Source organism: Xiphias gladius, chromosome 11, assembly GCF_016859285.1.
Source record: "Xiphias gladius isolate SHS-SW01 ecotype Sanya breed wild chromosome 11, ASM1685928v1, whole genome shotgun sequence".
Classification (NCBI taxonomy): domain Eukaryota; kingdom Metazoa; phylum Chordata; class Actinopteri; order Istiophoriformes; family Xiphiidae; genus Xiphias; species Xiphias gladius.
This window is the reverse complement of record NC_053410.1, coordinates 17,703,244-17,715,917: the sequence shown is the minus strand read 5'-3', so window position 1 is coordinate 17,715,917 and position 12,674 is coordinate 17,703,244. Positions and strand designations below refer to the sequence as shown.

General features: G+C 39.5%; 1 protein-coding gene across 4 annotated transcripts in view; it reads right to left on the bottom strand.

Moving 5' to 3' along the window:
- Positions 1 to 3,386: 3,386 nt before the first annotated feature.
- Positions 3,387 to 12,674, bottom strand: part of pde10a (phosphodiesterase 10A) — a 36,165-nt gene continuing 26,877 nt past the window's right edge. For all 4 annotated transcript variants that reach the window (XM_040140103.1, XM_040140102.1, XM_040140104.1 and 1 more), the window contains 14 exons: positions 12,215 to 12,273; positions 11,874 to 11,925; positions 11,127 to 11,269; positions 10,498 to 10,590; positions 10,110 to 10,296; positions 8,929 to 9,071; positions 8,564 to 8,647; positions 8,324 to 8,474; positions 8,031 to 8,186; positions 7,105 to 7,277; positions 6,894 to 7,005; positions 6,558 to 6,638; positions 5,236 to 5,324; positions 3,387 to 3,781 (listed from right to left, as the gene is read on the bottom strand). In XM_040140103.1, coding sequence (XP_039996037.1) covers positions 3,682 to 3,781; positions 5,236 to 5,324; positions 6,558 to 6,638; positions 6,894 to 7,005; positions 7,105 to 7,277; positions 8,031 to 8,186; positions 8,324 to 8,474; positions 8,564 to 8,647; positions 8,929 to 9,071; positions 10,110 to 10,296; positions 10,498 to 10,590; positions 11,127 to 11,269; positions 11,874 to 11,925; positions 12,215 to 12,273 — 1,623 coding nt within the window. In that variant the 3' untranslated portion in view covers positions 3,387 to 3,681. The remainder of the gene's footprint in view (positions 3,782 to 5,235; positions 5,325 to 6,557; positions 6,639 to 6,893; positions 7,006 to 7,104; positions 7,278 to 8,030; positions 8,187 to 8,323; positions 8,475 to 8,563; positions 8,648 to 8,928; positions 9,072 to 10,109; positions 10,297 to 10,497; positions 10,591 to 11,126; positions 11,270 to 11,873; positions 11,926 to 12,214; positions 12,274 to 12,674) is intronic.

The following is a 12,674-nucleotide window of genomic DNA, read 5'->3' as shown; positions in this document are numbered from 1 at the left end:
TTCATTGTTTGTCTGAGAGATAACAACTGAGGAAGATGAGATTTTCTTACAGGACCATTTGCACCTTGTGCTACAAATTTGTTCACAGATGATATTACGTACTGAAAGACAATAACACCTCTATGTACAGTATAAAGTGCTACACAGTTTTAAGGTATGTTTCATGAACATTCCTTCCATCATCTCTTCAATCAACAGAGCCAAATATTCCAATACCAAGAAAATTCAGACACACTGGCATCATAAATTTCTGTTTTTAAATTTCTGATTGTCTTCTTTTCACTGCATTTGCGGTGATCACATCATGGAACATGAAAGCAGGAATGGATCAAAAGGCGAGGGGGCAATTCCCATATGTCAGTAATAAGTGGATAAATAAAAGGAGTTAACAGGCTAGAAACTGATTTTGAGATAGGTAGGAGGGGTGACATGTAGACTACATATGCAAAAACAAACTGATACCGTATGTGCTATATGCTCTATATTAAGTACTAACAATGCAGGTTAAAAATGGGGAAAAAGTCATGTTACAAATGTCTTTAGCAATTTTACATTATTGTATATGTTTAAAATGGGGCGGGGCTGAGTTTGCATGCACAGTCCTCTCAGTTTGTCCAACACAAAAGTAAGGAAAGATGTTTTCACCAATACCAGTCATTATTGATGATCCCAGTTTTTATTTAAACAAATGGACCTGATTAAGTGCAATAACATGTTGACCAATCAGGAGTCACCCAACACTGTCACTGACTCTGCAGCTCTACCAATAAAATAATGCATTAACAGTTGAATAAATGGAAATAAAAGGGCAATCCAAACATGAACTAAAGAATGATCTGGCACACAGATGTATTTTTCAGGTATTTAATAAAAGTCATTTGGGCTACTGCTCTTACATTTACAGTTGAGACATTCCTCAATTATTCTGGGTAACAGTAACATGTCTAGACCGTTTTGTTTATCTTGATGTTTACTTTGTACAAAACAAAAAGGCCAACATTATTTTTCTTTGTATAAAAAATATAAGTTAATTTAAATTTAACTCTAATTAAGAAAATAACAATAGTAATAAGAGCAATAATAATAATCATCAATAATAATAATAATAATAATGATAAAGATCATAAGCTAAACATAGTGCAGACAATGGGATATAACTGGTGCTGAAAAGTATAAGGGACAGTGCAGTGTTATGGACTTAACCATGTTCTCAGGTGGGGTTGGAGTGGGGAAAGAGACGGTCAAAAGCTTCCTCTCTCTTCCTCTCTTTCGGTCTCACACACACACACACACACACACACACACACACACACACACACACACACACACACACACGCACACACACTCTTTCACGCACACACAGTCTACATACCCAGTCAAAAAGCGCACGACTGCCGTTCAGTTTAGCACCATCAGAGCGAACATCTCAGTCTGTACAAACTAATTCCTAGATTGTACACAGTATACACCTATTACCATATATGCAAAACTATATATAAACTTCAGTTTAGGTGCATGCTAATTGTTGCTCTTGGTTGAAGCTTACTGGAAGCAATTCTGAAAAGTAATACAGAGCACATCATGGAAACTGATGGTGCAGTATAACCAACATGCCACCACCGAGGATCTGCAGTCAACAAAACATTCATCAAAATGTACATTCACACCACTGGGGGGGCCACAGGACCAGTCATAAAACAAATTATTTGAGCGGTAATTTCAGTCTTGGAGGGACAATGTCCACTGGAATGACAGTCTCAGACAAAATAATTTGCCTTTTGGAAGATCTTGGGAACTCATCTGAAAGAGTCCAACTGTACCCCTTTGCATGATGTTGGAGACTGAGCGTAAGGGAAGATGATTTATTTCCTTCGGCAGGGCGCGAATATGAGGGGGACTTCTGTTACACACCTGTAAAAAGTCAGCTGACATTCTTGCATTGCAGTCCCAGAGATATACGTATGATGCACTTTAGCTTTATAGGTTTGACGATGTGGGAAAATACGAAGCTGACAGTTGCTGAGACTTCTGTTGAGCTGCTGTGACCTGCATCAACAGCAAAACGACAGAGTGTTCGGTGTCATTAATGTTTACATACCACGGCTTTGAAACTGCGTGGACACCCATTTATGACAAAAAGAGAGAAAACATCTGTGTTTAGGCTTCACATATTCCACCCTTTGCTCTTAATTTAATTTACATCTTTAAAATTCATCACGCCTTAAACATGTGTTATAGATTAGGATGCAGTCTGGACATTATAAATGGTAGTCACCCGTAAAAAGTTTGTGGTGTCACTGCAAAGAAACTAATCTTTGTAATCCACTGGGACACTTAGCCACCTTGTGCAGTATCCTCATTTCAAATGTGTTTTATTTATGGTTGTAGAAGTGATTAGTGATTAATAAGATGAACCAGATTTATATGTAAAATAATTAGCTCCGCCAAGGGTGTTATATTTTCACCCGTGTCTGTTTGTCGGTTTGTTTGACGGCAGGAAGTACACGACCGATTTGCACCGAACTTGTTAGAGGGATGAGGCATGGGCCAGGGAAGAACCCATGAAATTTTAGGGCATATCGGGATCATTTACTCTGAATTTGAATATCTTTCTCTGAAGTCTGTTGTTTGTTTTTTAACACGGGCTTTGAGGAGGTCTGCGCTCTCCGAGTGCCATTCTAGTTCATGATGTGACAGTGGTGCAAAAAACGTTATAAGAGTGAAAATTCAATAGTATGCAGTCTTGGCTTACTATGGATGACTGAAAGTGATGCTATTTCTGCATCTTGATATTTTTTGTCATGTGAACTCCCCCCTATAAACATTATGACTGCTGGCCTAGGGAGAGATCCTCAGAAGAAGTCGATGTACTATGCAGCAGGTTCCTAAATACCAGGGGGAGCCAGGGGCAGTGCTGTGGGGTCCACTTCAGGGTGGAACACTGTGACTCTCTTGTGACTGTGTTCACAAGTATTGACATTATCTAACTCCTCTCGTCACAGTTCATCTATGTTTTGTAGAATATGCTGCGGGGGATTTCTGCAATCTCCACATAGAGTAGGCTGTATCACTTTATTCAAGTACTGCAAAGGATTTTTGCTCAAAAAGTAATAAAAAAAAACATTCTGACATCCACCGTCTCAATAAGGTGGCATTACACCAAACATCTGCTCTACACATTCCTTCTGTCTCTGGGAACACCTTGCTGAAGTAGTGCACATACGATAAACCTACCACAGAAGGCAAACAGTACCATTTCAAAAAAGCCTGAACCAACAAGATTTCACATATCCTAGCCTGTGACAGGTCCGGAGTAAGGCCCCTGCAAATACAAGACCATAAAAGAATAATCTCAAAAAAAAAAAAAAAAAAAAAAAAAACTGCCAAAATAAAACAACCAAAAGTCCATTCTACCAAATGAATTCCCAAGCTGAGTGGACGCAGGGTGATGGGTCCAAGTCCCTCCCCATCAGCTGTCTGTCAGTCTCTGGGATCGGTGAAACCGCCAGTGTTGACACCTCCGTCACCCAATGAGGTAACTATGTGTTTTCAGAGTCAAGTCGCCTTTAGCTGATCTGTCTCCTGCTAACACAGGATGTGGGTTCCTCCTCCTACAAAGTACCAGGTCCGTGGCAGGATCCAGGCTGTATTCCTTTGGCGGGCCAGCAACCCCTTTGGTAGTCAGTTGTCCACCTTGACAGGGCCTGAATCACAGGGTCGGCTGGGCACTACGTCCTCCACCTCGCCCCGTGCTATCTTCTCCCACTGGCCCAGGTTCTCCCTGCAAACACAAAACACCTCAGATCCGACTCACACTCTGCACGTCGTGGGTTTACAATCAGGGTGATGCTACCGACACAGACTTTTCATTTCTTACTGCAAACATATGGCTTATAATATGAAATAAGAGGTTATAGTCTTGTCAACAAGAATCAAAGTAAACTCAATCAATAATAGGACAAAAATAACGGTTACAAAAACACAGTGAATGAAATTCCTTATTGTTTTTTTTTCTGTCAATTCAAATTATATGAGGCTAATTATGGCCTTTTGATTTGATTAAGCTATTATCAGATTCATATTTGTTACTTATCCACTGCAGCCAATTTTCAGTTTTCTTGTTTGAATGAAAAGTAAAAGCACTAATTTCACTACTTGATGGGGCCAGCTAGTTAACACACAACATTATAACAGTTTCCTGCCACAAGGGTGTGCATCTGATTTTAACTATGGTACGGATATTATGTTGTTACAGACAGACAGAACTTTAAAAAGAAGAAGAAATTGGAGAAGCCGAAATTACGCAACTCTAATGAAAATGCTAAGCCAGAAATACAAAAATATCAAATTATGGTTCTGAAGAGAATCAGATTAAATATCAAAACCTTACAGCTGTCAACAATGCAAAAGGCTGCATGAAACCAAACCATATTAAACACCTAAATGTAATAAATTTACACTGAAAATTTATTCAAGACATAAATCTCAAGAATTATGCTAAAATGAACAATGGTCAAACACATGTCACCACAGCCAGGGACCAACTGTGTAATTCATTAGTCATCCGCAGCAGCAGTCCCATCAGCTTAAAATATTACACTGCTCACTTTGTTTGCATTCCCTGCAGATCAAGGTCACAACATTTTAAAAACCAGCAGGTTACCCCAGAAGGGCAGGCAAATGTGCAATTTGATCCTGGTCAACAACCAGAAATGACACATATAAATACATTCTTACGCCCTTATCGAATGACACACAGAAACACAATGTCACATCACACACACTCATGCACCAAGTTAGGAGGAGCATCCGTCTCCTGTTAGTAGCTATAGCACAAGTTTGTTTAATCCAATATCAGTACAGTAGCATGTGTGTGTCCGTGGAATGTGCACCTATACACACACTCACTCCTTTTTACCTCTGATCTTACATGTCTGGCCAAGTGCGGCTGGTCAGACGAGGCCAGCACAAATATGCTGTTGTCAGTGCGTTTATTGACCATATCAGACGATACTGTGTAAAGGAACTTTTGTTTCTGACTTGTTTTGTGTTTTTTGACCTATTTCCCCGAAAAAGAAAAAAAAATTAAAACACTTACAATTATTCAGTTATTTAAATGTTGTATTCCTAAACACATATACTAGATACCTTTTCTATCACCTCCTTTTTGTCAAAGCACACAGCGAAGGGTGAGACTTTCATTATACTTTGAGTACCGTAGCTTCGAATACTTACTTGCAGGCTTTTAGAAGAGGACTGGATGGAGGGAAAAGCTCCGCTAGTGTCGTGTAACATGGAATTGCAACAGCATTGTAGAATCCCACCTTTAAAAAAGGCAAAAAACAAACAAAACAAAAACAACTAAACAAGGAGAAATAATTAGGCAGTAGAGGCAAGTCTGTATATAGTTTTTCTAAACAGTTTTAGAAACAGTCTGATAAATGAATGTCATACATTAAGGACCAATCAGAAATGCGACGCACCTCGTGGCTTTCATTCTCTTTGTTGTCTGTCATGTGTTGATAATAGCTTATTTTTGGAGGGGACTTTGGGGGGACCCTGAGGCCATGAAGAACAGTGTCCCCTTTAGTGTATGATGTGCGGGGTTGTCAGTGGTCTTAAACGCTACACATGCTCAAAAAAGATACAACCTGACGCAAATGTTATCTAACACCTGATCCAAAAATAACAAAATTCCAGCAAAAGAATTTTTGAAAACTCCTTGTAGATCATGTGTATAAAATGGCAGTTAAATTATTAGCAGAAGAGTATTATTTGATTCACCTCCACACAGTCTTGAGAAGAGGTCTGATCAGGCAACAGAAGTGCAAACAACTATACGTGTTGACTATGGATGTGTATGGACTTGACAATAAGTCTCTTTTAATATTTTTTTTTTTCGTTTTTTGTTTACTATTTAAAAAAATCTTTATGAGGTCATTATGCTTCATAAAAACATAATTACCATATTGTTATTATTACATTATTATATTGCTACTTTTTCCAGGTCATAGCTGTTTAAATTTACTGTGATTACTAAAGTAACTAACTTATCTGATATCCTGGCGGGCACAGTATTTGTTAAAATTTATATGGGAACATAGAATCAAAAACAGTTCAGGTAAATAGTTTAACCCTTATTATTTATCAATATGCATGTTTAAGTGTTTAAGTTTAATAAACTACATATACCCTTTATAGTCTTTAGGGGCTTCTGGTATTGTATGTTATTTCCAGAACTTATGTTATTTTTATCTCAATCTATAACGATACTGGTTATTAAAATATTATTGATTTCAAGTCATTACTTCCTTCAATTATTCAACTATCGGTAATCTTAGTTGAGCAGGATATTCAAATACTCTTTCCACCACTGGCCTTTGTGGTTTCTTCTCTTTATTTTTTCATATTTCTCACAACTTTTAAAAGTATCACTAGCTTCCTTTTGTGGTTATTCCACACCATCAGAATACAGAAATTTTCAAACTCTTTGAGAGCGTGTGTGAACTAGAGAGAAAGTAAGGCGGGAGACACGTGAGGAGAAGTTCTGGTCTCACTTGGCCTTGGGGAACCTCGTCCTTCTTGTCTCTATCCATCATAGGGATCGGCTGCATCCCAATCTTCTTCATCTCATCTCCCTGTGGAGGAACAAAATAAGGAGAGAAACTTAATAATATATAAGTTTATAGTTATAACTTATAACTCTTATTTTTTGCATAATGCGGCAAACCTCTTGACCATTAGACCACTGATCCTTATTTTGTGCCTTACAAATTGTAGGACAGCTATGGTTAACAACATTTACAACTAATTATAGAGGTCGGAATTTTATACAGGAGGCATGACCACGTTTAGTTTAAAGCTGTTTAAACTCCATCGGTGTCGCACTGTACCTCAGCCCAGAACTCAGCATAAATATCGTTGGCTGTGAGTCGTGTGAGTTGCCACTGCTTGGTTACAGAACACAGGTCACATGCTGTCATCATCAGACCAATCACACGGTCCCTGGAGGGGAAGAGAAGCTTGTTATAGCTCTGTTATTTCTCCGTGTGATGCTATGAGGCCTGGAGTGGCCCTGTGCACCCGTGCGAGTCTGGACCTCACCTGTGTGAGTGGTTGTTAAAGTCCAGCCCGCCCGAGGTCAGCAGCTCCGAAAGCTGCTGGTGGTTGTTGAAGTACAGGGCGAGGTCCGTGGCGATGATGGCCTTCCGGATGATCTCCAGCACCTGCTCGTACTCGATGGAATTTAGGTTGGAGAAAATATTGTGCCCTTCCAGCTATGAGAAACAGAGAGATCAATAAAAAAGCAAAAGCTCCACTTATGAGGCGTTCAGCTCAGCTAGACTACAACAGCTTGCACTCTCAGATTCATCTCAGGTTCTCGTCATCCCAGCAGATCCTGGATGTCACAGAAGAGGGCATTCAGAACGTTCAACAGATCTGTAACTGACAGTGTGTGCATGTAACCATTCATTTTCTGTAAATTATAAGTTAATTCAAGTATTTCTGCCTTCACAGGATGCAATTGAAAATGTACCTAGAAATGTGAAGAATATCTGTGTCTCTTGCACAGAAAAAAACATAGCTACAGAACACATTAAAACCTAAAATTTAAATACAATTCAGGTTGATTGCTATCTTAGTGGTTTTAGTCCCTTAAAGTCATCCCTGTGGTAAATATGAGTTTTTGAAGCTCATTTTGTGTTTTTGCAAAATTTGAGTGTATAGTTTTACAGTGTGACAACTAAGTTTTTAAAGTGGCCATCTGTCTTTATCAGTGGACTTCAAATTGTGCATCATTTGTGACATCTTCCCCTCACTTTGTTCAATTATTTTGTAAATCCTGTGATTCAATTGCATGTGGTTTTCCCATTCTTTTGCCCAACATCTGCATTTCTTTAAACAACATAATAAAATACTAAAAAATGTTATTTTAAGCAAATAATTTCATACTAGACATTAGCATTTTAAATACATTCTAAAAATGTCGACTTTAATTGTACAGTAAGTTCTGCGTAGTGGAGCTCTACCTGTAGAATGGAGACAGTCTGAGAGAAGTGGTGCTGCTCCATGGTGGAGGTTGAGTACAGAGCAGCCAGCGGATGGTCAAACTTCTGCAGGTACGCATTGCTGTAACCCCGATGGTCCAGATCATGGCACAGACAGGCTATCAACAGGCCCTTCTTCTGTAAACCAGAGTGGGTAGATAAAAAAGTAAAAACATCACTTGAAATCACAGAGTGACCTCAGATGATAACCTTGTTTCCAGTTTCAGTTATTTTCGTCAAGCAGCAGTAAAGCTCAGACCCAACAAAGAGCAAACCTCTAGCTCTGTGAAGATCCCAGAGGTTTTCTGTAGTATGGCGTACATACAGTGTGCCACTGTCACTGCGTGTTTCCAGTTGTGGTAGGGCACACGCCGGTAGTTCTTCCGCACAGACATGGTGAACCGACACAGCTTCTCCAGCTCAAAGCTGCATGCAGTGAGAAAGAAACAAACTGATTAACAAATGCTTTGGTGAGGTAATGACAGTGATATCACCTTGGCCCTTTGACTCTTTACCTGGTCTTTCCACAGGAGTTGTGAACCATGTAGATAAAGACAGCAGGCCAGATCTCCTCAAATGGACTAATGTCAAAGTGGAACCTGGGCGAAGGAGGAAGAGATGGGAGGAGAGTTTAAATTAGCATGTACAGCACACCTGGGAGAGGGAGAGGAGAGACAGATGAGGGCACATGTGAGGTCTGTGTGTGTGTGTGTGTGTTGAACTGACAGGCTGACATCTAGAAGACCCGTGTATCATCCAGGTCTGGAGTCTCTCACAGACTACTGGCTGTAGGCCAACTACACTCAGGGCCACGGGTTTCGTATATCAGCAGAGATAGTGATAGAACCTGCTCTGAATCTGAACCTGAAAGGACACTCACATTTCGATCTCTTTATAAATCGGTGCCGGGAGGTTGAGCTGGGTAAGGGTCTTCCATTCTTCTGATGTGCAAATGCTGTGATAAGACAGTTTTTCCATCGTCACTCTGTAAATGCATTCAGAGTGCCGGATCCTGTGGTACATCTATGGGAATCACAGAACAGAAATTAGTCTTTAAAATATCAGGAGAGTCGCTGAACAATCCAGTGGAACATAATACCATATACCGTATAATAATAATATCATGGAAGTATTTTATATCATTGTTGAATTCTTTAACTATCACTGGTGGAAATTCCAAAAGGGTCAAACAGACTTAAGTTATCTTCAACAGTCCTGTATCATATTTTATCTGTGTATTTCCAAAAAGTGTCTCCACATCTGGTTTGTATCCCTGTCCCCTTCCCAGACAAACAGGAATAAGACAGTTAGGTACAGGCGCCAGGCCTCACACCTTCCACCATAAATCACCATAAATCAGGAGCTGGCCTAAGTCAGCCTCCTAGAGACGTGAAGCATAAATTACAGCTAAACATAAATCCTGTCAGTGGACGGATGCAGACTGCTGGTCTTAAAATATTAACGTGCCTCATCAATTTTAAAACCAACTTTGTGACGCTGCTCCTGCGTAAGTTTGTCGCACGAGATGGTGGTGAGTCAGGCCCCACAGAGGGGAGAGGGTTTTGACAGACAGACCACACAAGGCAAGCTTCGAGAGTCCGCAGGATTCATGAGACGTCTGTGTGTTCCACGCAAGGGATAATCATCAGTGTCAACCATCTAATAAGAAGCTTTTGTTCAGATTTTGGGGCAAAGCACACTTTAAATAGAAGCTGTTGTCACCACCTTTGTCAACCTACGTGAGAAAAATGACATTACTAGTCTCAGAAATAGGGAAATCCGCAGTCTGGTAACAGCTGAAACAAGCCTCCCAGCAATGAGAATGAATTTAGGACACTGATGATGCCACTACGTCAAAGGTGCAGTTATCCAAAAATAAGCCAGAATCGAGTGGATTTCGCTGCTATGAAGTTCTACATAATTGCCACATAATCTACTTGCACCACAAAAAATAAAGAGGAGGCTTTTGTAGACAGACATAAAGAGAACAGCTCATGTTTTCGCTGTTGGAGAATATCAGTGAGTCGCTTAAATATTTTAAGACTAATCCAGTGTACTCACATTTGCACAGTGTAAGGCCAGAGCACAAAAGACAGCAAACATCTTAAAGTTGTTCTCATCTGTTTTAGTGAAGGCACTTCCGCTTAGCTTGTTCACCATCTGCACCACACCTATAACACTCCCCCTGCTCACGATGGGCATGCACAGGATGTTCCGCGTGGTGTAGCCAGTTTTCAGGTCCACCTCTCTGTTAAGGAAGACATATAAAAATATGAGAAATCAATTTGACAGTCATCCCTGTGTACATTTAGTTAGTTGATATTGTGAACCATACAGTAGAAGGCATAAGGCATAAAGTGCTTCAAGAAAGTTCATTGGATTGTCAATAATCATATTTAATGGAAAAGAGAAGTAAAAATGGCTTATCGCAGAGTCTGTTGGAGTTTACCGGTTGAACCTTGGGTCTGCATAGGCATCTGGGATATTTAAGACTTCCCCTGTCCGAGCCACTTGGCCAGCTATTCCCTTGTCTATAGAAAACCTACAGGGAAAGCGGAGAGGAGTTTGATTGTGCGGACCTCCCTTCAAGGCTTCTCAGTGTGTATGTGAAAGTCTGCTTTAAAAAAATTCTGTAATAAATCAATATTATGAAAATTCATGCGAAAACCTGATTTTAAAAACACAATTTACAGCACAGTGTGTAGATTAGCCAGAGTAAAAGATGATTATGTTCCATTGTAACTCGGAGTAAAAATGGTACAAAATCAGAGGGTCATTTGATTTTTTCCCCTTTTTCTTTTAACTTCCTATTATTGGAAGCATTTTTCTGAGCTGTGTTTGTCATGAGAGGAACTTCTTTACTGTACACTATGGTGAACAATCTCTTCTAGGTGCAGAAAAGACATAAAAAAAAGGAAAGAAAAAGAGTTCCTTCTACTTTAAAATAAATTAGCATTTTTCAAAGAAAATCTGTGTAAACTGTATGTGAGTATGTGACTTATGTAAATCAAAGAAGAATAAAATTAAATGAGTGTAGTATTTAGCATCCCGTAAGAGAAAAATGTAAATCTTACACACCTAATTTCTTTGGTTTTCCTAAAGACAGGTTTGCCTTCTTTCTCTTCCCCAATATCGAACAGGTCAGAGTACAGTTCTTTGTTGTTGTGATCTACCTGGAAGAGTGCGCACCTGTCCGCATTCACCAGGTTTTTTGCATATATCTGCAAAAAAACACCAGGGACGCAGGCTTATTAGCAACACTGAGGATTTGAAAGAACTGAGAAAACATGGAAAATTATGTCTAGCACCTGCAACATAATGAAATCAGATATATCACTGCCGTTTTAATTGTTTCTTTTGGATGGAACAGTTAAATGTAGAGATTTAAAACACACACACACACACACAGTATAACTACAGGTCATTCCAGTTCGTTTCAGTGTTTGAACCAGATGACTTGAATGACCTGAGATGACACCACATTCACAAGGCAACAAAATTCATACAAACATCTATTTTAGATGATACAAAGTACCTGAAAACTTGCCTTAGTATGTATTTATTATAGTGACAATGTATAATTATAAAAAATAATATATCAAGTAGTATAAGTGTTATCATTATACATTATTAATGCCAACAAGCATGTATTGTAAGGAAATACAGTATTAGCAGTGCCCCACAGGTATTGATATGGCCTGTGTGTATCTGCACTACAGCCGGATTACTACTCTTTTTTAACACACATGGCCTAACACACACTCCCAGGATGTGTAGCCTTGAGGACAATGTGAATGAACACATACTTGCAGAATTCACACTCACCATAATATGTTCAAGTAGAGAATCTATTGCCACAATGTTATCAAAGTATGTTCTGTGCGAAAAGAAGAAATGGCGCATTGAGATGTTTGACAAATGGGAAGCTCTGATGACGTTCACATTCAAGACATGAAAGCTAAGTTGCCTAAATTGCAGTAATTCTTGCTATTCTGTGAGCAAAAAGTTTCATTTAACCTTGGACCTGACAAGAGAAAAGATTAAATACTAGATCACTTTTTTTGTTCTACTTAGGCTAAAATAAGAACACGGATAAATACACTTTTAAATGGTTTTCATCAGCAATAATTTAGTCTTCGGTAAACTGTCCCACCAGCAGCTCTTACTTTGACACATCTAGTAGAAAGTCATTGAGCTCAGTCTGTTTGGCGAGGCCTCTGCACACCTAGAAAAAAAACAAAAAACAAAAAGGTCAAGACCCGGCATACAGACGTATCAAACGTTTCCTCCAGGACACATACAATATCCTGCATGTACTGTAAACAAAGCGACTTGCTGTCTACACACTTGGCTGTGGGCCACCTTCATGAGTTTCAGTAGCAACAGAGTGTTTTGCAGCAAGCAGCTAACAGAGCTGCAGTGGGACGCTGCTTCTCTGAGGTGTTATGCTATCTGTTCGTATAAAAACAGCACTGGGGCGTAATGACGTCCTCGGGGAGCTGTTTGTTGAATCTATGGGCTTAGTTGATTGGACTGGGCCGAGTGTCAACCCAGTTCCTGTACACAGTGGATTTCACCATTAAAAACACCAGTGCAGAACCAGAACAAACAAAGTCACCTAAGATC